The following is a 24,096-nucleotide window of genomic DNA, read 5'->3' as shown; positions in this document are numbered from 1 at the left end:
ATCTACTGATCTTTCCATAACAATAATAACCAGATATACACAGGATTTTTGGTCTTTCACACATGGCCCAAGTAATTTCACAAAAGGAACCGAATAAAGGCAAAAAGCCACTTTGTTAGGTGACATTCTGAGTAGGTTCTAAGTCCAGAGTTCTCCCATTTAATTAAAAGAGGGTAACAGCAGTGCCAAACTGGTACAAACAAGCAAGTTTTGCTCCTAAAGAGTGACTCCTCACAGGCATTCACCTCAGAGCAAGAAGACTCTGGCCAAGTATACTGACTGACCTTCTCACATTCCCTCTCATCAGCCTCCAAAATGGCACTTCTGCCAAAAGGGTTTTACCCAGAATTGTCCCTCATAAAACCAAAGATGGCTATAACTAAGAGAAAAGAGAGAGAGAGAATAACAGCAGGAAGCCTGTTTCTCTGTTCGGCACACGATGCATTCAGGGGCAGGTCCCCACTTGTGTCACCTGATAAATCTGGCATGGTCCTGTCAGTTTCAGGGGAGTTACCCCAGGTGAAACCAGGGCAGAGCAGGGTGAACTGGACCCCCCACCGCTCCTCCAGCACCGGCACCTTCTGCTTCACCCTCGTGGGAATCCTGCTAACCACATATAGGGCGCGGAAAATAACTTTGAAAAACAGGATGGTGAGAGGAACAAAACAAAAAACTAAAACCAGCAGGGAGAATCGAGGGCATAATATTCCTTGGCCTTTTTTTTAAAACTGCTTTTAAAAACTCCGTGTGAATAATTTCACTCTTGACTGGCAGATGCCAGTAAAGTCTTGGTGCCTGGTGGGGCCGGACCCCGGACAGGACACCTGGGGGCGAGCTGAGGTTGCAGCACCGAGAGGGCGGTCGGTGCCCTCGGGCTAGGGCTGAGCAGAGGGCGCTGGAGTGGGGCCACAGGGTGTGGTGGAGTTCAAGCAAGGGGAAGGAAGGGTTTTGTAACTCGCAGGTTTCTCACCTTTAACTCTTGCTGGGATTGGCAGGGTCCGTGCTGCTGCCTTTGTGAGAAGCACCGTGACCACAGCCCTGCGGCTGCGGCCCTGCACACACGCTGATGGGTAGCCCTTCATAGGATCCCCCACAGAGGCAATCACGTTCTTTGGAGACCCCCATGTTGGCTTCCCCTGGCAGCCTTAAAACTTTTACCCATCAACATAGCACCCCTTGGTCATGCTTAAAGCCTCAGCAAACCAGGGGAGGGCCACTCCCCTGGGCTGGGGGTTGTCCTGTCCCCAGAGGAGAGCCAAGCTCCCCCAGCATGCCTCCCCACCCCCAGCTCTGGGCACAAGCAGAGCTCTGGGTGAGATCACCTAGCTTGTTTTTCTCTCCACACCCAAGCCAGGACCTCAGCAAGGTCCCAGGGGCAGGAGGCTTGCTCATTAACCCTCTCTCAGGGCACCACCAGTTGACACCTTCCTTGTGTCATGTGTCCTTCCCTTACTGCTCAGCAACACCAATTAGAAAAACGTGTTGCTAAATACCTGGCAAAATGTGTTGCTAAATACAGCAAAGGAGGAGGAGGTGGCCAGGTAACTCCTCTGCTCAGGAAAACCCCAGCAGATGCGAGGGAAGAAACAAGTCTGGAAAAGCCTCATGAGAAGGATTGCAACTACAAGCTGAGTTTCTCAGGCACTGTTACCACACACTTCTGGAAGCCTCTTCTTCTTCACATAGTGTTTTTCCTGGCCTGGCTTTAACAAGTCACTCCTGCAAAATGCACTACCCCAGGAATATGCTGGTAGCAGCACCCAGTGCCCTGGCAGCCTTTGGAACGGGATGGCCCCTAAGCCATGTGCCAGCTCAGTGCTGTTCAGGACAGCTCTTCTGAACCTGCCCGACATCACTGTCACACTGCTTGGGTTGTTTCAGCTTGCATTTTCCTCCCCTCACATGTGAAGGCATCACGATGGCTGTCTGAGTCCTGCAGTTAATATGGGTGCACGGGTCCATAATGGTACATTGTAAGCGAATGTCTCAGGGTAGACAGCAATAATAATTAGCTGTCATGATTTGAAAAAAGGATAATCCATGCCATTGAGTTAACAATCACTCACACAACACACATGGATTTAACTAATCTTAATTTGGAGAAAAATAACAATTCTAAATATATCAAATAGCCTATTTCATGGCAACCTACGGCGGTGTTTATCTCTGGCTTCCAGCACATGCGAGTTATTTAGTTTCTCTCACTGGCAGTTTTACCATTCAAAAGCCTGAAATGAACATTCATGGAGCAGGGGTTGCAGTTAAATCCTGCCTCTGACAGGGAGCCTTTTTTCACAATGCACATCTAGTTCAAGTACAATGTGTGGAGCCCAGCACTGGTGGCCGGGACAGGATGAATGAGGAATTCCAATCGACTCCTTTCCTAGTACCATCCTTGCAGAAATTAACTCACTGTCTTAATGAACCTCTGCTGCTGCTGTCATTATGTGTCTGTGAGGGTACGCTGGCCCGAAGGTGCAGACCTGTCAGTGAATCTGGAGAAGGTCTGTTCCAAGTGGTGCCTGCCCCACAGAGGTTCCTTCCTCTCTGCCAGGGTTCTATGAAACCATCCAAGCATTAAAAGCAAGCTGGCTGCCTGGTACTTTTTATTTAATCTGGATCATTTCAGAGAGTCCTACTAACAGACTACAGGCCCATGAGCCCAGCAGGCCATGGAGAGGAGAGGAGATGCTATCAGTCAAAGGACAGTGGAAGTATGTTTCCCAGGTCATTCTTCAGCCAGGACAGGTCACCTGGTTATGCCCAAGATCTGATAAGTGTGAAAGATAAAAAGATATATATAAAATACAACAGTGGTCTAATTTTTTTCCAAAATACCTGCCAGCAGTGAAGTAAAAGGAGCAGTGCCTGATAACTCCTAGCCAACTCATTGGCCAGGCTATGTTTTGCTGTGCAACAGTCTGGTACATCTGTTCGATACTATCACACCCTCTGTACGAGAGGCAGAACTGATTTTCAAACAGGTCAGACAATTTAAAAAAACAAAAAACAAAAAAAACAAACAAAAACTTTACAGGGCAGACTGCTCCTAAGCAAATCACATCCTCCTAGTGCCAGCTAACATGCTACCACACATCTCATGGACAGTGGTAACTAAATGAAAACACCTTGAAAAGCTTGGATTTGCAAATTACCAGGCAGGGAAAGATGACAGATTTTTTTATCGTAAGATCTCTAAAAGCTGATTGCAGAGACAAAGTTGCCTTTGTCTCTACTGAAATATGGAAACGTCAGCCGGAGATTTGTGTTGCGTGCATACAATTTGTTGCAGACTCCTGAGCTCTACCGGCCTGCCTCAAAGCAGCACAAGGTCTGTTGTGTGATCGAGAGGCATTCAGTGACGGGTGCAAGAAGAGCTACCAAGAAAGAAAAAAAAAAAAAGACAAAAATAAACAGAGGAGGAAAGACCTCAGGAATACCCTGTGCCAGGATGAATGCTCAGCACTGCATCCCAATATCCTCACACCCAGAGGGAAGAGAGGTGCAATGGCAGAGCCAAGCTCAGCGCCTGACATACCCTCACTTCATCCAGCCATGGGAAGACTTAAGGTTTGGCGGCTTAATCACACCACAAAAGGCCATACAAATTATTTTGACCAAATAAGAAGGTCTACAAAAATAACACAAGATCAAGGAGAGGAGCTGAAACCTCTTTGAGGACAGCAGTGGTGGCAGCATATTTCAGGGAGCCGAAGTGGCGAGTGGGTGATTTCTGGTTTCCCTCTTCAAATATAAAGACTCAATTATCTTTGAACAGCTTGCTTTACACATGAATTGACACATTTATTTTACAATAAATAACTGAAAGTTATCTATGTTTCCTTTACTGTTAATCTACACAAAGAAATAATAAACAGAGCTTGTCTACGAAAATGCAACTACTGCAGTCCTCAGAATTCAATTAAGCTAAAATAATTAATGCTTCCACCATATTAAATTACTTTATACATTTGAGCCACTGAAGTTTTTTTTTATTATTCTTTAATCTTTTTCGCCTTTTTATTTAATAAAAAAAAAAGTTAGTTTCAAAGAGGGGGGCTGGCTAGAAGGGGGAAAAAGAGCATGATTTGCTGTTAAAATGTAATGGTCTCCTTTAGCTGACACAGCATGTAGAGTGTTTTGTGCCTTTGATTAAAATAACATTTTAAATGCTTTGAACAAACATATCTCCCCATACTTCTAAGGGATTATTTTACATATTTTTTGGTGGAATAAAGAAATTCATTCTTCCTGTCGCAGTACAGAAAGGCTAAGAATATCTTTCGTCACATATAAAGTAAAAATACTGTAGGCTGTTGCATTATTACAAAAAAAAAATAAAAAAATAAAGAGAGGGGGTGGCAGGGTAGGAGAAAGCTGCCTTAGAGATTAAGTTTCCCTTTTATGAAATCGTATTTAGTCTCTTTTTTTAACAAATCTAACAACAATGCTCTACAGCCGCTCACTGGGAAATACCTTTAATGTTAAATGCAGATTCTGATTTTCTTGGCTAATGCAGAAAGCCTTTCTATTGAAATATAAATAAGGGGTTTGGTATATCCCACTAAAGCCTTTCCAGTGAATGACTTCTGTGGGTTTTTCATGGCTACCCTCCATGGCTGTAATGTGAGGCTTTTATCCTACTATTGAAAACTATCCGCTGCTATTAAAAAAAATATGGAAGGACACTGCACCTTTTTATCTCAAAGCTGGGCTCCTAATTGAGAAAGCATTATTACTGCACTATTTAGTGGATGTCCCTATCTCCATGCACTGCTGAGAAAATGCCAATCAAATGATAAACCCTTTTATTTTTCTCAATTCAAAATCTTTTCTACATATTTTCATTTGATATTCAGTTTAGTCTGAAAGAGATTAGGTGCTCCAGATTGGCTTTTAATTTTTTTTTTTTTATTATGCCTTTCCCACATGTGAACATCCCCTTCACCCCCTCCTCCCCTTGCAGTTTTTCTGTGTGGCAAAAGTGTTGGTTACGTTGATGCTGACCCCCAGAAGCTGGGAAGGGACAGCACCGTCTGCACTGGACCGTTGAGGTACTTCACTATGGACTGAACTTGGGCAGAGATTAGTCAGAGGTGAGCTCTGGACTGCAACTGCAGCACAGGTCTCCTGAACCAACCTTACTAAGCACCGGGCACTCTGCAAGGGGCTGAGCACCATCAGCTTACAGCGGGATCGACAGTTACGGAGAGTGCTCAGCATCACTCAGACCTTCAGCAGACCAGAGGAGAAGGTGCTGAATGCTTCTCTTCTGCTCCTACCAAATGGCAAGGAAATCTAGCCTTCAAATCTGCTGCACCACAATGTAGTCATCTCTACCAAGAAATGTATTCACAAGTGAAAAAGGACGAGGAAAGCTGAAAAAGGAGGGGGAAAGCTGAAAAAGGATGACAAAAACACAGGGTCAGGTCTTACAGTAGGATTGCTTACAATGCTACAACACAGGCTGCCACACATAATGCCCCCAAAGCTACCAGCCGTTCCATACCAAGATGGTGTCTGCACCCAAAAAAGATTTTTAGAAGGAAACAATGTAGTCAAGGGGTGGCATAAGACAGGATGTCTGAAGACTGCAGCATTTCAAAGCCGGCATCCTCACTTATGTGATGCCCAAGCTTGTCAGAGATGCTGGGGGCTGATTCACAGACCTCCAGCACTAAAAGCGGGAATCGCTTCAACTTCAACGGTAAAGACAGGAACCTCTCACCAGTCTTCTGGGGATCACCTCATGGGAACATATCTACTACAGGCAGGATCCTGGACTGTCAGATCTAATCCCATAGGACAATTCCTAGAGAAATCAGGACAGTGGCAGAAAGACAAATTGCCACTGATCTTCTGTATGGGATGGAGTTGATTTGAACAAAAAAGGCCCATTTCAGGGGAGATCCTGCTGTGTAACATAAAACTCCCATTCACCGGCAGGGAGGAGAGTCTTCCTTTCACCACTGCAGAGGGGAGATATGCCCTGCATGATGGAAGCAGCCCCACGCTGGGCACTCTGCAGGAACCACTGCATGTCAGCTCTCCCAGGTAGATACCAGCACTCTCCTGCCCACCTCTGAGCAAGGGAGGTCCACTGAATGAATGTTAACTGCACCACATACAAGAGCTTTAGAAAAAGAAATGCCTGCTATTTTCTCACCCAGGCCAGCCTGTGCTCTTGTATCCTCATTCAGAAGACCATTTGGGGTGTGCATGTGAATGCAGGTGTTGCCTACCCAACCTGAGCCATCTACAGAGACCCAGGACAGGCAGCACAGGCAGAAGTGCAGGCCAGGAAGCTAACATCTGCCCCAGGAAAAGAAAAAGCAAGGATTTAGTGAACCCCTGCTTCAGCCCTCACAACAAAATCTTCTTCCCACTAACAGTCAGTGGGAAGACGATTTTTCCACTGACTTCACTAGGGTCAGGATTTAATCCTTCCCAGTGAGTCTGCATGTGACAAAAGGTATTTGGAAGACGACTGAACTGAGCACCTCACCAAAGTCCCCTATCCCTCCACCACTTCTGCCTGCTTAAGGATGCTCATCAAATATTTTCTGACTCCATCTTTCTACTTTTTCCCTCATGTACAGGCTGCTCCTTGGCTTTCTCAGGGAACTGAGAGGCCCCTTTCTCCAGCAGCTGGTCCTGCACAGACAGCTACACTGAATTAAACACGGGATGGACAGCCCTGCATAGCCGTGAGGATCCTCCAGAATGGATGGTTCCTATAAAGACCTGTTACTGAAGTCTGTGTTTCATGGCACTTTCTAGAGGACACTAGTTAAAAGATTACCTAGGCAGTTGATTGAGTGTAAAACGTGCTGTACCTGCAATGTTCTCCTGCTTGGGGCAAATTCCTTTTGTAGGCGTGAGAAGACGGTCTTCTTCATCGGGTGTGACTTGGATCCCGATTTCCACTGGCTCTGACACTTTCCTGAGCTCGGCGCGAGAGGAGGGGGGAGGGCTGCTCTTATCCATGCTCTTTTCATAGCAGACACCACCAGTGCCATTGCACTGTTTTCTCTTGTGCTCTATAAAAACCAAGATGTCTCCCAACGGGAAGTTCATCTGACACTGTCCACAGGTTAACAAGTCGGGGTCTGTCCCGCCTGCAGCGATGCTGATGCCGCTTGGGTCTGCTATTGCCAGGCTCTCATCCTCGTCGGCCAGTGCCGGTTCCACATGGTCAGCCTCTGCTTTGCATGGACAAGGGGAAAGAGGGAGGAAAGGGATGAAGGGAAAAAAGAAAGAGATTGCTTTGAGTGTTCACAGACTCTGAAGGATGCATCACCAGAGGCCCAGCCTTCCCCCACCCCCCGAAGAAGTCAAGCCTGATTAGATCTTTCTTTTATTTTTCAGCTTTTCCGCTCTCCCAGAATGATTTCAATATATTTTGCAACCAAGCCTGCCTGAAACAAAATGGAAAGGCTGACCTGGCATAGCTTTCCTGACAGCTCCTTCCCACTGCTGCCAGCACTGCAAGGATATCAGAAAAGAGCCATTTTGCAAGCGTTCGAGCCCCGAGTCACATTCTGAAATAGTTACTCTCTTTTTATCCCACCTTCTCAATCCCACCGCGTCTCCCAGCCATCTGGCCAAGGCCCCATCCAGCAAAGCTTATGCACACAAACCTCTCCTCCTTTTTCAGAGAGAGGTGGAAAGCTTGTATGCTCCAAACTACCAGGACCAGGCTCCCTGTGACATACAAAATTAGTACCACCTTTCCTGTTACAAAGTTACTCTCAAGATTAAATGACAACCCATTAGCACGAATTACAGAAAACTATTTTAAGAGTAAGGTAAGCAGGATATGGTCACATGAGCAGTTAAGGGATTTCAAAAGTCTGTACAGTGGGAAAGGGAATGAGGCACTTATTTAACATACTGGAATATTGGCTGAGCCTGAAATCTTCCACTCTATTTTTCTGATGTCAAGAAACCCTACCGTTGCTATATAAGTTAATTTCTTATTTAAATTTTGCCCGGAGACCTGGTGAATTTCATACCTTTACCCCCAAAGACTGGGAAAGAATTTCTGAGTGACCTGCATCATCTTCTAGGAAATATGCAACTTCTCATTTCATAATTATTAAAAACCACTGTGTTTTTAGTGGGCATTTATAAGACAATTCTTACATTATAAAATAATTGCGGACCACAATCCATTTCTGAGGCAAAACGTGTTTGGGGTTTTTTTTTCTCTTGTTCTACCATGTAACTGCCAAATCATACAAACCTTGGACTTTACTCAGGCAAAATTTCCACTGACTTTTGCCTAAGGCTGGTTTGCCTCTGCAAGGACTATAGGATTTGGGCTGAACAAAACAGAGGAACTAACAGTATGTAAATCAGTGACTGAGACCTCTAATCGAATCAGGGTTAAAGGAATAGGAGGAAAAATGTTGTCTATTAGCCCAAGCGGTTTCCTTATGGATTTCCTGGGGAAAGTAAGTCACACAAATATCTCAAAGAAGTAAGACTGTGATAAACAGATGTTATAATCCAGATCTGGACTCTTCTCCAGTCTGAAAACAAAAGGATTTCCATCCCACTCTTCAGCAATTGCAAAAAAAAGAAACACGCAGGAAAGAGACAAATGGTAGAAGGTGGAACACATTACCTGGCAACACAAATGGTTGCGGCTTGAAAAAAGGTAGTTTAGAAAAAGAATCACTCCCATTTTTGCCTTCCAGAATAAATAATTGATCAGCATATCTACCAGTGGTATTACAAGTTGCATCAGAGCTCCCTAACAGCAAAGGGGAGAGCAGCAGCAGCAGCAGCAGCACCAGCAATGGTAGAAAAGGGCAGGGACCCCAGAGAAGTGCCTGAGCATGGACTATCCTGCTGGAAAAGACGATGGGCACAGGAAGGCTTCTGTTTCCAAACTCATTCATTCTGAAAAGCATTCATTACCTTTTTCCCCTTAATCTAAGTTTAAAAAGAGTTTGAAGACAATACTATGCAATTAATTCACCAATTTGTATCGTGAAAAGATGCCTCCTTGCATCTTTGCAAGGAAATGTAACCATAACCCTGTGCTGAAAAGGGACTGCTGGGAAGGGAGCGGGTGCCTGCGAACAGCGTGTCACGATGCAAAAGGTAATTATTTAGTGCTGCGGTTCCCTTTAATGATCTAACATTGAGCAATATTGTTTATATTGAAGAGAGCTTGCACCTTTAATTACCAATTACATATACATCATTTTAGACCCAAAAGAAAAGGACTGTGAAAAGGTTCCTTTAGAAAAGTGCAAGCTATTTGTAGCCAGAATTCCTATTAAGGGGGAACAGTGTGTCAAAATATTAAAAAAAAAAAAAAAAAAAAAAAAAAAACACAGGCACAGAGATACGCACACGGGAGATGGGACAAAGAGCTGAAAAAGACAACACGAAAACAGGAACTGAACCAAGGGTCATAAGAAAAAAAGGTGGCAGAGGAGAAAAAGGTTTATTACTAGTTTCACTAACGTTCCTGTAAAGCCTTCATATTCAAGTCTGTGTCTTAAATTACAAAGACTGAATTTTGGCATTTATATATGTGTAACAAATAAAAAGAAAAGCACAGACCTCAACTTTATTATCTTTTTGATGTGAAGATTTTTTTTTTTTGCCTGCAATTTAAATTGTGCTCTTCAGAAAACATAGCAAAATTGCTGCATTTGATAAGGGTCCTGACCAGGCGTCTGTGGAAACATGAAGGAGGTTTGAACAGCTAAACTGTTACAAATTCTTTTTTTTCAGTTATACAGTTTATTTGAATATTAGTTAAATCCACATATGCCTATTCACTTACACTCGCTCACTCTCTTTCCAAGGACTCTGCAATGGCACTTTTTTAAAATAACATCTGGTATTCCTTCATATTTTGGCAGTCGTCACATCACCGAAAATCAGCTTTTCGTTTTCTTGGTACGCCGAGCCCTCGTGATCAGTAGTAATTGGGTTTCAAACTATCAAAAGATTTTTTTTTTACTCAACTCTATTTCTGATTTGAGCTTAATAAATCATCAAGCATGAGACCAGCTATTCACCCAACAATGCAGAAGCTATATTACATCTCCTTATTCAGGACGTGGAAAACAGACATAAAAGAATGAAAAACAAAATACTGAATAGATCTTCAAATGCATTTTATCCATGTCAATTTGCATGTATTTTTTTTTTCTTGGAATAAAAAAAAAAAAGGCTTCCTATTGACAACTCAATTAAGCCATTAAAAACCTACATTCAAGTAACATTACAGGAGAGATTTAAAACCCACAAAGGAAAAGAGAAAAAAGCCTGCAAGTCCAGCCCATAACGCATCGGGTCATGCCTGGTTAATACAACAGCCAAGATCTTAGGCTGTTTAAGGAGTCCTTTAATACCAAAGGGGCAATTTAGGCCAGTCTCAATCTAAAGTTCTGACTCTACTTGTGTCTGTGGGTTTCAGATGAGTCGCTTCACATTATATGAATTTAACTCTGTGGTTTTATTGCTGTTGTTGTTGGTAGCTGGGTTTAGAGGGAGGAGGGTGTTTCTTCACGAGTATTTATTTAAAATTAATTTATTTTTTTTTAAGAAGAAGAAATCAAGCCACACACACAAAAAAAGGAGAATGAAAAACATCTCATCTCTCTTACGTGGGAAAAGGAAAAAAAAATGCAAACAAGATATTTCTAGACAGGACTCATGCCCTGGTTCTTCCAAATGTGTTAAGGTGTGCCCAGCATTTTCCCTGCATCCAGAGATTCCTCCAAAGAGGACTGCCTTGGCATTGCCTGCCTAGGGAACACGATGAGTCGGCAGTGGGCAATCTATGGGGACATAAGTGACAATGTTGTTATATGATGGCTTCATGAAATTAATGCAACTGGACAATCTAAATCATTTGCTTTACTTAAAAAATCATTACACTTGCTGACTGGATTCCAAGCTCTCTGGCTGCCTACCACACCAAAATACAGTGGACAAACCCCTTAATTCCATAAAGGCACTGTCACAAAGCCACCAGCACTCCTATTCCAGTGTGGTGACATCATTAGAGCATATGTGCCCCATGCAAACAATGTTCTCATGCCCAGTATTAAAGTGAATGCACATGCTAACTACTTTCTGCCTGTCAGTTGTCTCAAAATCATACCCATTAATAGTGGAAAAGACTGTGTTCCTAAAAATCATTTCCAAGGCCTCGAAGGACAGAACCATGGATGCTTGATCACAGGGTTTGGGTCCAGGCAGCAATCATTTTTTTTCTGGCCTTTTTATTGCACTGCAGAGGACGGGTAAGAAGGGCTCAAAAGTTGCCAACCTATTCTCCTTATTTTTCCTGTCCCGCAGTATCAAAAGGAGGCAGAGCAAGGGAGAAGAGGGAACATTTTGGTGTCAGGTATGTGAAACCTGCCCTCCGTGGCTGGTTTCTGTGCAATTCAATGACAGGGTGATGACGGTGAGTGCTGCCACTGCCTTCACCTCAGAGCTGCTGCTAGATGCCCTGCCTGCTCTACCACAGCCACTGCCCACCCTTATACCCACCTCGGGGACAAAGCACAGGCTACCCCAGGGTCCACCCTTCTCTGGGACAAGCTGAGGTTGCCCAGGGTCCACCATGAGGACACAGCTCCTGGTGCCCAGGCACAGGAAGCTGCCCACCAGTGTGCTGCAGCACATCAAGTGCCCTGTTCTCCTCACACAGTCACTGCTGCCTTGGAGGCACAGCCAGAGAGAGCTCAGCCTAGATGGGGAGCGAGCACAAAGAACTGACTTGCTCTTCAGGGTGTTGGCCCAAAGCAGGCCTGAAAATGATGTCCCTTCAATCAACACCCACATGTCACATTTACTGTAGCATCAACATACTTAACGGAAATAGCTCGAATCACACGCTCTCTGGCTGGGTTATCACCGAGATCAGTGTCAGGATCCTTGCTGCACAAAGACTAACGCCGCTCAAAGCGGGCGACATGGCTCCTTGCCGTCGAAGTTTATCAATAACCTGCTTCCAGAGCCTCCCAGCATCTCCTGCAGCTGCAAGGTGCAGAGTTGAGATTATACCTACATATTGCATCAGCATCACACTCAGCGACACTAGGCACAGCTTATCTGCCACCAATTTTTAATTTTTTGCGGAGGACTGCAAAACAACTGTTTGTAGTATCTTTTTTTTTTTTCCCCCTAAGTAAAAATCTGAGGCTGAGTTGGCTAAAAGAGGCAACTTGCTGGAGGAGCCCCAGAAACACAGGGGACCGCACTCTCCCTCATTTTCCCAGCGGCTCTCCAGGGTGTGCAAAGTGCACAAAGGCAGCGCGGGAGCAGCGGCGAGCGAGTCTCTGCCACACCGTGCGTGCGTGGCCCCGGTGCAGCCGCTGAGCTGCCACCGTCCAGTCCCCCAGCGCTGCCCGGTCATCCCCCGCCACGGGCCGAGCAGGCAGCAGCGCAGCACGACGGGTGTCCGCGGCCCCACAGTAGGCAGGATGGAGCCTGCAGCCCCCACTGGGCACCCACAGCAAGGGGACAAGGACACAGCGGTGCAGGGACGGGAGGGAATGACCCGCTCACTACAACGCTTCAGCACCTGCACAGCGCGGTGAGCTGGAGGACTATTCCTGCAACACTGGTACCTTGGACACCTTTAGCAGAAGTAGCCTGAACCTTTCAGAGAGTAGTTTAACCCTCTGTACACACCTGAGATGGAACAAGTCAAGCACTGCCACAAAGAGCCAACAACACATCAGGATTTAGGGAAAACGAGGAAAATGACACAATAACCGCACCAGACCCAAACAGGACAAAAGACAAGAATATCCAAGAATCTGCACAAATATCCGACACTTGTCAGATGTTATTTCTTTAGAAACTATGTACAGTGTTACAGAAGGGAGTGGTTTGTCTCCTCTTAAGTAAACTATATGTTCATAAAAAATATTTACGGCTTTTGAGAGCAGAAAATGCATAAGCTCTTCTATAGACTGCAGAAGCTGTAAATCTCTGAAGATAAAATGGGATGTGATGATGTGATATAAAAGCATTCTTTGTCCCCCAGTGAATACATTTGTTTTATTTAAAACTAAACGACAACCAAGGAGAGAAAGGAGCTCTTGGTGCCACAAAAGGAGAAGGAACGGTATTTGGGCACAGGCTTTCAACTGGCATAGAAAAGGATACTGGAAGCACAGATTCTTACCCAAGGATTTAAAAGGCATGATCAAAATTAAGTAATTAGTTCTGAACATGTATTAAACACACAAGAGCTCTGTTCTTTTCTGAAATATCAGGCTCGAAAGAGACTGTGTTTTTCAATTGTGTACGGCACACTGTTGCTCATACACAATTTTCTTAAGCCTTTTTTTTTTTTTTACTTTCATTGAATCATATTCATTATAACATTCAGTGAATTTATGGCTTCTTCCAGTGGCTTAGTAAAAGGGGTCATAAAAAAGTTAAGTAAACCAGTGTGTTTTTTTCCTCTCCCTTAACTTTGGATTCCTTTTTTGTACTGTGCTGTCTAGTGCTTAGTCTTTGGAAAGTACCTTGGGCATATCCAGCACACACACAAATTATCAGCTGCTCCAGGAAAAAAACAGAACGGAATTTCTTGCACTAAGACAACTACACAAAAGACTTGCATATGTCAAAAATACAGAACTAAGTCCCTTGAATGCTGCACCATTAATCAAATCCCCGATCTGGTGTCACTTTTGCCAGTAAAATGATTATATTCTTCTAACCCCCTTCAACTGGCGCGTGCCTGCAACGCGTGAAGTGTGTCCCTCTACTTTAATTTGTTTTCGAATAGCGTGCTTTAGGCATTTTTTATATATCCTATGGAAACAAAAAAAAAAAAAAAAAAAAAGAGAGAAAGAGAGAGGAAAAAAAAAAGGAAAAAAGGAAACAATAAGCTACTACTTAAAGCTCCAGCAAGGGTCTACAGTACCAAGCAAGTAACATCTCTTTGGAAAGGAGGGCAGACAACGAGCAAATTTAACTGATGTTCAGGAGCTGAACACACAACTACTTCTGAGGCTGTAACTGTGGATGCCGAGGAATGGTGTGCAGCCTGCCCATGTACATTTTAAGAAAGTAAATAAACACCGCAGAGGAAGGTGCTGTAGTAGAAGCAGCTGAATGAATCATGCATTTATCAATGCATGCAGTTATTGATGCCTTTTCCCTCCCTCATTAAGAGGATACATATATATAAAGCTATCTACAGCCAATGCTGGTGCTTCGTCAAGTGGTTTTTTGTACTAACTTTAAAGCTTGTGGGTAATCCTTGCCCCACCCCTTTATTTTTCCACATGCTTTCTCTAGATGCTACCGAAGGGAGAACAAATTCAATCTACAATTGCACCACAACCGTGGAGAAACCAAACGGCAAATGAAGAGTAGGAAATGCTCTGGCAAGGAGGTGGAAAGCCATTTTGGGGTAGCAGGTCTCTGCAGGGAGAATTTTCCACCAGGCTTTGACCTGGGGGAGTGGGAAAGGTGGCAGGCAGAGGAGGGAAAAAGAGGAAGGAGAGCGTTGGGGGTGTGTGCACTTGGTGGGCAGAGGTGACCAGGAGGAGGACAGGGGGATAGCAGTTTTTCTTGATAAAAGTTAACAGTCATGGAATTAAACGAAAGCTACCGTCAGTGAAGTCTGAGGTTTTGGGAGGGGAAAAGGGAAGGTTTTCCCCATGGCTGTGCAACACTAGCATCAGCAGTGGCCCAGGCATTGTACGCTTCAGCTTACCGGTCTGTCAAATGAGCTGGCTGCTGCCTATATGCTTCCAACTAGCTCAATTCAAACATTAAATGAAGTAGAGAAATCATCAGATAAATTACTGGTCTTCTCTACCCAAGAGTGAAGGGTTTTTGTACAGCTGATGACAGCCCTGATCCTTTGTCTGACCTAATTTACTTCTCTTGAAGGTTAGAATAAAGCACGCTTTCCTGTCACAGGATAACCTAACCTCCATCCACGTATTGCACCCTAAAAATAGGAAGACGCTTCTGCTATCTTAACAGTGCCATAACTTGATGGACTTCTCAGGATGGGTGAAACAGATATCCACTGACCGATGCTTCCCGTGTGTACACCACTAAATTATAGGTTTGGGCAAGAAAGAGTCCCGCTAAAGTCTGTCCACAACGCACAAGCCGACTGCAGCAGAGAACAGCACAATCCTGTCGGAGAAGCACACAGCACAAGCCCTGTGAGCTGTTCAGCAGCAACTTCTACATGACAGATGTGATTTTTTGTTTATTTCTCTAGAAAAAAAGAATGCTTATTTTCATTTGCAGGAAATGTGGATTTTTTGCTCCAAGGACCTGAGGATCAAACTATGGGTAAACTATCTCATATTAAATCCTCTCAGCAGGGGTACATGTGGCTTTCTGACATGTAATCGACGCTGATTTCTGTTTGTGTGTGTCTGCTTTATTGCTGCACACACCTTCTCCTAGAGCTCTAGTTTCCTCACTCTGTGTTTTCATGTCCACTGGAGCAAACATACGGATCTCTGTGGGTTCGCCCCCCACTCCCTGAGATGCAGAGGCTCACTCGTGTACAGGTACGATCACCCCGTCACTATCTGGCAACAACAAATGGAGAATTTAAACGTTGTCTGTTGACAATAAAAAGCACCGTTAAAACCTAATTTTAATTAAAAACTCCTGTCCACCCGGGTCAATTAATCAGACGTGATTTAGCTAAAAATAGATTCGTCTCACTGTCAGCCCTTCTCGGCTGGCTCTGTATAGATCTTCGCATGGAAATCAATACTACAACTTTACGCCGAGCACATTTTGCAGCAGGGTGCGCGCCGGGTGCGGCGGTGCGGGCTCCGGCGGCGCATCCCGCGCGTCCCGCGGCGGGGCCGGCGCGGCCATCGCACGGGCTGGGAGCTCCCCCTAGTCGCCAACTCCCGCCACTGGCGGCCGGAGCACACGACAGGCTCCCAACAGCCAGCGAAGTTTATTTTGGAAAGTATTTTGCATCAACAAACACCACAGAGCGCAAAGAGATTCAGGTAGGAAATGTGGAAGAGGAGCTAACATCGCGTGCGAGGCATTTGTGAAGCGGGGAGATCCGCTCGCAGCAAGCTCAGCCCTAGGAAGAGCCGCTGAAGTCAACCTGAGTCCTTAACTGATATCAATAATTTGTATTACTGCTACAAGCGCACACTCCACTAAGTCATAACTACTGCCAAATATGCCACAAGACAACCCTTTGTTCTGCAGAAAAACATATACTTTGCACAAGACAAGGGCTCCCACCATTCCTATTAAAGGCAGCCAGGTAGTAAAATCTTGAAGAGTCTTATTTCTCGGTATTTAAATACGCCTGACAAAATATGCTCTGCATCTGCCGACCAGCAAAAAATGCAAAATGGTTTCTCGCCCACTGTACGTCTATTTAAGCCACTGAACACATCAACTAAAAAGGACAGAACCGCTTAGATCCACAATCTAGTTACTCTGCACCAGTTCTAAGAAATATTTTAAAATATGAGAAACTATGAAAATGTAGCAGTAGGGTTTTTTATTTATCTTGTAAGCCCAATACAAATATATTCAAATGAAAAGCAACCTGGAGGTCCACAGCACACAACCTTTTTTTTTTTCTGTCCTATTTAAAGCAAACACATGTAATGTCTTTTAAAAACACGTTAAGTTTTTCTGTGCACAACTATGCAAGTATTATGAAAAAGTCAGCCATCCTTAAAATAATAGCAATTTCCTCTCTAATTCTTCAGTCACAGCTTACATTCTTTATATTAGAGTTGATTACATTGGTGTGGATTTTCTTCTGCAGGGAATGTACGTTAATTGCACTAAAACTAAATGCATTTTAAGAGAAGCTCCTTGAAGCAATTTGCTAAACTTTGACATGCAAAAAATTACAGGGGGTTTTGTTATTATTTTTAATGACTACGTACACATACAAAGTGATACAGGAAATTATTGCTCTTCTTAGGAAACCTGTTGACCAGGTACTGAAGAGCTGCCTTGGGAAACCTGGTTCTCTACCTGGAATTGTATGATTTTACTGTGTCTTTCCCTCACAATCGTTACTGCTGTTCTGCAGAAATGTTCTTGCTTTGCCACCTCCTGCAAAACTGCTACCAGCAAGCTTTTCACATGCTCTGGCTTTTCATATTTCCTTCAAATGAAAAATGCAGGGCTAGTTTGAAAACAGATTTCTTGAGTTTAAAAAGGGAGATCTTAAACTGGAAAATCAGCAATTTGAATCAAATCAAAATAATGTTTCTTTGCACAGAGAAACTCAACACCTCAACCTCTTCTTCTCTATATAATCAGTTCTTTGGCATTGCCATTCTTTTGCATTTAAGTGAGCTTGGCTACCAAGTTTGCTCTGTCCACCACCGGTGACTAAAGGTTCAGAGCTGCACTTTTCTCTCCATGTGTTTCCCCTCCTTTTTTGTCCTGCATGTACATGCACTACAAGGCTGCCTGGGTGAGCCTGGCAAGGACAGGCAGGCCACTCCGTTTTGCAGTCTTAAAAGACCACTGTGCTAATGAGATGCTGCAACTCTGGAGCACAACTACACTGCAGTTTCTCTGCTTTTGAGTTTGTTTGTTTGCCTTACACTATGAATCTAAACGTTTCTTCAAACACCAAGTGCATGAAACCAAATAAACGCTAGCTGAGCAGTGTCAGAAAACCCTTTTCTCTCTCTCTCTCCCCTCATCTCTCTCCCCATCTCTCTTTCCTTGCCTGGCACAGACCTCCAGTTCATCCTGAAATGCAACTCTCCTGAAAGATGTCAAAAAGGGAGAGAGGAAGAAAAAAGCCCAAGCTAAACACAACAGAAATTATAGATTTCTGAAGACAGTATCAATTCTTCCCGTCTTTGGGGGCTTGGTTTGGCGTTGGCTTTATTTTGTTGTGTTTTGGTTTCCCATTCTGCTGCCCACTACTTTCCAAACTCCCCTTTAGAGAGGACACTGCCTGGCTGCTTTTCCCCCATGAATGACACTTCCCGAGGAGTACGGAGCCTGTAACCTCCTCTCCTTCAAGCCTGCAGCTGAGGGTCAGACCTATGCACTGAAATGCCTGCGCTCCTGCTCACCCAGCCCCAACTCCAGCCCGACGCAGCCTCCCCCCACCCCCCGCCTCCCACCACCTCCTCCCCTGGATACCTTCATTTTTTTCTGCCACTGTTCAGTATGCAGCCTGATTTCTCCGCCAGCTTCCTCAGGATGGAGAGATAGATAAATACAAGAGGGGAGGGAGGGAAGCTCGTACCGCTCTGCTCTCCATTCCTCCCCCAGCCTTCCCGCTAAACCCATTGTACACGCAGCTCCTCGGCACCTTCGAATGCTGTCCTGCCTCATTATTTACCTTCAAGTAAAGCGATCAGAAAAGGAGATCAAATTGAAATAACAAACCTACCTGGTTCTCTTCTCCACCCCACCTCCCCCCCCTCCACACACCCAGCAGCAACAGCAGCGAGAAAATAAATGTTTCACCCCTTGAAACAAATTCAGACGTGTGCAACAAAACAGATTTTCCGTACACCCCCTTTCAACACCCCACATCTCCTCACAAGTCAGACAGAAAACAAGTGGGAGAATTGCACAGGGCGATTTTGGGGCTGTTGATGCTATTTCTTTTAAAAAGAAAATTAAAAAGCAAAAAGGGAAAAAAATAAGAAGCCACCAACAAAAAGGGTAACACATTTTCCAGACAAGATGGTTAAAATCAAAAATGCAATTAAGGAAGGGGAGGGCATTGAGGAAGGGGGAAATCCACCTTTTATGGTGATGCAAATCTGGCTCCAAAATAACAATGAATAAAGAAAAAAAAAAAAAAAACACAACAGAAAAAGCTGAATACCAGATGCATCTTCATCAAGGTTCCGCCAGCTGATGGGCTGGGAGGCGGGGGGGGGTGGGTGGTGTGTGTAGTTTTTAAAAAATATAGACGCACACACACAAAAAGAAATATGTATATATATTAAAAAAAAAAAAAAAAAGAAATACAGAAACAGAGAAAGAAATTAAAATTTCGGAACTCAAACCGTCCCCCAACAACCCTGTGCTACAAAAAAACAAATCCCAAAGGAGGTGGAAAAATTATATACACATATATATCTCGATTCCCAAGGAAATCTTACAAACAGAAATTTATCACCAGTAACAAAGAAAAAGAGGAGCTTGCAAGCACCAAATGCTCCTGGCAGATGGCTCCTATTCTTGGCTTTCAGGGGAGGGGAGAGAAGCCGGGGGAATATTTTATTTATTTATTTAAATTTTTTAAAATCTCAACATAAATATTCGGATCCGCCGCGGCTCAGGCTCAGCCCCGGGCTGGCTCAGTACGAGCCGCCGCCCCCCGCAGCAGAGCAACTTGCGGACTCGTCTTGCGGGGCGCGGGAGGGGGGTTTGGGGGAGGTGGTCCGGCCGGGCTTCTCGGCGGAGCGCGGGGCCACGGCGCGCCGAGCATTCCTTTTCTTGCCACCCCGCACCCCACACTGGTCCTATGCTATAGGAGGGAAAAGGGGACCCGCCTGACCTCCCACTTTCCCGTGGTCCGGTGGCGTCGGAGCAGCTGAGGGCTCCGCGCCCCGGGATGTGCCCCCCACATATTTCCCCCCCGCTCGCGGCCCAAGCCCCGCGGGGACGAGAGCGGCGGAGCGGGGCGCCCGCGAGGGGACCTGCCCCCTACTCTGCCTGCAGGCGCTCGCCCCTCTCCCGGAGCTTTAGGGGTGGGAACAGGGAGGAGAAGGATGCTGGAGCTACGGGGTGTGTGGGGGGGGAGCGCCTCCTTCCTCCCCCCCTCTTTATTTTTTTCCTTTTCTATTTTTCTGGGGGGGGGGGGCATATATGTGTATTTTCATTGGAGCTTCAGCAAAGTGTAGCCTCCGCTCCTGCCCCGCAGCCGAGCCAGTACCACTGTCCGGCCCGCATTTCGTGTACTCCATCCCCGTTCCCCCACCTCGGCTTTCCCCGAGACCCCCCATCAACGACAGACAGCCCCGCCCGCACCTCGGCAGCCCCTGCCCTGCCTCTAGCCCCAGCCGAGCTGGTTATGCCTTCCCCTCGCTTCGGAGGAGAGTTCTCTTCCCCCGCCGGCGATGCACCTGGGACGGGCAGGGCGCAGCTGCCCATCTACCTGCCCCGCGCCCCAGAGCCAGGGAGATCGGCCCCGCCACCGGCCCACCGCCTCCATGTGCTTCCCTCTAAGTCCCCCCGGCCGCTGCGCTTCTCCCCCGCCACTCTGCCCACCTTGATCCGCCCCCACCCCCGCTCCGCGGCCCGGCTGTCATGCCGAGGCAAGGCGCTCGGCCAACTTTTCCCACCGCTCTGTGCTGGCCCCGGAGAAAGGACCGAGGAGTGGGGCCGTGGGCGAGCGGCTGAGCCCCGGCGGGTAGGCCCAGCCCGGCCCGGAGCAGCGCGCCCCGCTCCGCCGCCCCCCGCACACGCACCCGCTCCCCGGGAGAGCCCCGCGCCCCCCACGCCGCGCTCTCCCCGCCGGCAGCTCCTTCCCCGCTCCACGCCGCCTGCTCTCCCGCCTGCCTGCCCGCCTCACCTCCGCACCGCTGCAAAAACGCACAGCAAACTTCGGGCTTCTCCCCCCCTCCACCCCCAGCCCATCCCCCAGCCACACACCCCCCTCCCCTCTTTAATTCCCTTCTCCTCTCCCTCTCTCTGAAGTCATTTACCAGCTTTGGTTGCTTATGGAGTTCCCCCCCCCCCCAACCGCTTCCTCCCCTTCCCTAATTTTGCTTCTCGATTTCGGCTCCGTCTGGTTCCAAGTTCAAACTTACGTGTGATAATCTCTCTTTGTGACAAGTGCTGCGGGTTTCCCTGCTTGCGACGGGACATTGCCCTGGCATTTACACTGGCATCGCCTGGAGAGCTTCACTGGTTTGGGGAGATGTGTTGGGGGGCCGATCCTCCTCCTCTTTTTTTTTTCCTCCTTATTCTTCTTCTTCTTTATCGAGTTCTTCTTTAAAAAAAATTCAAAAACAAAAAAAAAAAGCCTCCTTTTTGTTGCTGCTGTGGTGCACTGGATGGGATTCCCTCTCAATTAAAAATCATCATCATCATCAGGAAAAGCTCTTTCTCGCTCTTTTTTCTCTCTCACACACTCTGTCCTTTCTCCACTGCTTCTGCCACTTGGACTTCCAGATCTCTTCTTGAACTTAGGAGGATATGCACCGCCAGTGACACTTTTCTCTTTTCCTCTTTCCAGAGTGCTTGGCAAATTGGCAAGTGCGCTTTTCCACCAGGAGGGTTTAAAAAAAAATAAAAGGAAAAAAAAGCAATAATTAACAAAAAATTAAAAGAAAGAGAAGAAAAAAGTACTAGAATTGGGATAGCCCACACACACACAAAAAAAAAATTGCCAAAAAAAATGTTTTTCAGAGATTGACCCTTGCTGGGTAAATATATAGAGAGAATTTTTTTGAAAAGGGGTAGCCGAAACTGTGTCTCCTCTTTCCCAGTTCAAGTGGCACTGCTTTGCCCTGGTGCTTTTGGATTGCCAGTGCTCCTGCACCACTTTGCACTCTTCCCCCCTCGCCTGGCACTGGGACTGGAAGGAAGGAAGCCCCCAGTGCAGCTGGGCTGGTGCTGGCTATTACTATTATATATTGCAATGTGAAGATGGCGGAGTCCTGGTTCTCTGGGAGCGCTCTGTCTCTCTATGGCTGGGGCTGCCTCTGTACAATGGGATAAAATTCAAGTTCAAGTGCGGACGTGACGTTTAATCTGCACTAGAGACAAAAAGACCCAGAGAGTAGGAGCACTGGGGGCGACTAGCGGTGGCTTTTTAACATTGTACCCTGCAAGAGAACAAGAAACGCCACTCGCACACACCGCACACACCGCACACGCACACACACCGCTCACACACCAACTACGGCACACGCAGGGCTCGCCGCCGCTCCGGGCTTTGTGCAGCGCCGCTTTCAGTGCGCGGAGTGCCCGCGGCTAGGAAAAGAGCGGGGGGAAGGAACAAATCTGCATCCTCACGCACGGCCAAACTTCCACGAGCCCGGTGCCGGCCGCAGCGGGGGCGGCTCGGGCGGGGGCAGCCGCCGGGATTCGCGGGGGGCAGCGGCGGTGCCGCCGGTGCCGGTGCCGCCGCCTCGCCGTTACCCATCGCGGCCGTCGCTCTCCGCCGCCCGGGCTCGGTTCCGGATCGTGCTCCCGCCATCCCCATGTCCAGGGAGCGGAGGCTCCCCAGGGGTCGCGGGCTGCTCTTCCTTCCCTCCAGGCGCCGCCGCAGCTCCTCGGCGGCGAGCGCGTTCCCCCTGCATTTCTTTCGAACAGTTTTACAACAACACAAATATCTGTGTGGGTTGGGGAGAGGGATTTTTTTCCCCCTCCTCTCTCCCTACTCGAAGCGCGATGGTAGCGGGACACGCGCGCACACCCGATCCGCACACGCACACACGCTCCGAACTTCTTCTCCCACCCCTCTACCCCCCTTCCCTTAAAATCCTGGCAGAGAGTATTTTTTCTCGGAAGAATTTAGTCTCAGCCACGAATGGAGAGACGCCGAGTTCCCAGGAACCGCATCCCAGTGCACTTGTCCTCCTATTTCACACGCAGGTAAATGCCCATAACTGCGTGCGCTTCTAACTTGGAAGATTCTTGGAAACCAACTTTCCCCCCTCTATCTCGGCTCTCCCAGTCCATCTCCTGTGATTGTTTCTCTCTCTTCCCCCTCCTCCTCTTCCACAGATAAGTAAATAGTTCGGTGCAAACAGCATTTCAGCACCACGTCTGGCCAGGGCGAGGGGAAGGGTCGGAGAGGAGAGGCCTGGGGGCTCGGAGGCAGATGGAGCAGAAACCCAAGAAACCACCCCTGTACCCGGAGCCCGCTTGGAGAGTCGCGTTGCACTCGTGTCATTTACTTTCCACGTTAAATTAGTAATTTTTTATTTTATTTTATTAAGTCGCGTGAGAGCCTTGAGGGGACCAGAATTCATCTCGGTGCCCTTAATCAGCTTTGAGAAGAATTTGGCTAAACAGCATCGCTCTCGCCTCCTCCGGCAAATCTGCCTCTCCCTCCCCACGCCCGCCCGCCCGCTCACAGCCCGCGTTCCGGCGCTTCCAGACCCCGGCCCCGCCAGACCCCGGCCCCCCGGAGCCCGGCCCGGGAAGCGCCCAGGGCAGCCGGGACCCCCATCCCCGGCCGGGCGGTGGGCACCGGGCCAGCCTGGCACTGCCCTGCGCTGCCCGGGCTCGGCCCTCCCCCTCTGCCAACGCTCGGCAAACACGTACAAGACCTTTAAGGGTGCTTAATCCGCGGCGATTGTTCGCCGTGTGTGTTTGGTTTGCTTTGCGCAGTCCTGCAAAGGAAAATGACCGTGGGGATAGCAGGGCCCCCCCAGGCCTGGTGGGGAGGGACGGGGCCCCGAGGGGGAGCCCCCCGGTCCTGCCCTGCGGGGCAGCCTTTTCCGAGCCGGGGGAAGGGATGCGGCAGCCTCACCGGGGGCGATAAGGGAGGGAGGGAAGGCGCTCCCCTGGCTGGCCTCCGCGCCCGCGGTGAAGGGGCCCGGGCGGAGCGGCGGGGATGGGGTTGCCCGCACTGCTGTCCCCGCTTTGATCCCGCTCTGCTCCCTCCTGGAGAGGCCGAGAGGCTTTGTGTGACTGTGCTGCCGTGCTCGGCGCGGCCCGTCCCCAGGCCACGGGCACGGGGGTGTTGTGGGGGGCAAAGTCCGGCCGCCGGCGGCCGCGGCCCTTCTTCGGAGAACTGCAGGAAGCTGCACCCCTTCGGAGCACGGCTTATCGGGAAGTTACTGGGCATCATCTGTTGATTAACTAGTGTCTTCCAGTGGGCACCGAAAGCGGGAGATAAGGGCCAGCAATGATTGACCAGGCGGACGCCCCGGCCGTTCGGGGTGGCGGAGTCGGAGGAGCCCTCTCCCGCCCCTCCAGCTGCGGGCAGGACTTCGGGGATTGAGCCCCCAGCCTGCCTCCTCCTCCTCCTCCTCCTCCGAAAATACATCCCAATAGAGGAAAAAAAAATTCCAAAGTGATTTCTCAGTCTTCTCTTTCCTCCCCTGTCTGGCACTTGTGATCATTAGCACTGAAAGCTGTTAATGTCTTGTCTCACAGCTCCCCCTTTAGTCTCTCTGCTCTCCCTGT

At 47.6% G+C, this 24,096-nt stretch overlaps 1 protein-coding gene across 5 annotated transcripts in view; it reads right to left on the bottom strand.

The window, feature by feature from the left end:
• The window catches only part of BCL11B (BCL11 transcription factor B), a 97,026-nt gene extending 75,179 nt beyond the window's left edge, over positions 1-21,847 (bottom strand). Inside the window, exons 1-2 of one of the 5 annotated variants that reach the window (XM_050335907.1) lie at positions 20,763-21,847; positions 6,837-7,205 (exon numbers count right to left, since the gene is read on the bottom strand). In XM_050335907.1, coding sequence (XP_050191864.1) covers positions 6,837-7,205; positions 20,763-20,820 — 427 coding nt within the window. In that variant the 5' untranslated portion in view covers positions 20,821-21,847. Of the gene's footprint in view, positions 1-6,836; positions 7,206-18,132; positions 18,148-20,762 lie in introns of those variants that run through there. The other 4 variants (XM_050335908.1, XM_050335910.1, XM_050335911.1 and 1 more) reach the window with 4 other exon arrangements.
• Between the last annotated feature and the right edge of the window lie 2,249 nt (positions 21,848-24,096).

Source organism: Myiozetetes cayanensis, unplaced genomic scaffold (assembly GCF_022539395.1).
Source record: "Myiozetetes cayanensis isolate MyiCay16 unplaced genomic scaffold, myiCay2020 scf6-25, whole genome shotgun sequence".
Taxonomy (NCBI): domain Eukaryota; kingdom Metazoa; phylum Chordata; class Aves; order Passeriformes; family Tyrannidae; genus Myiozetetes; species Myiozetetes cayanensis.
The sequence above is the reverse complement of the archived record's forward strand: the minus strand, read 5'-3'. Positions and strand labels throughout refer to the sequence as shown.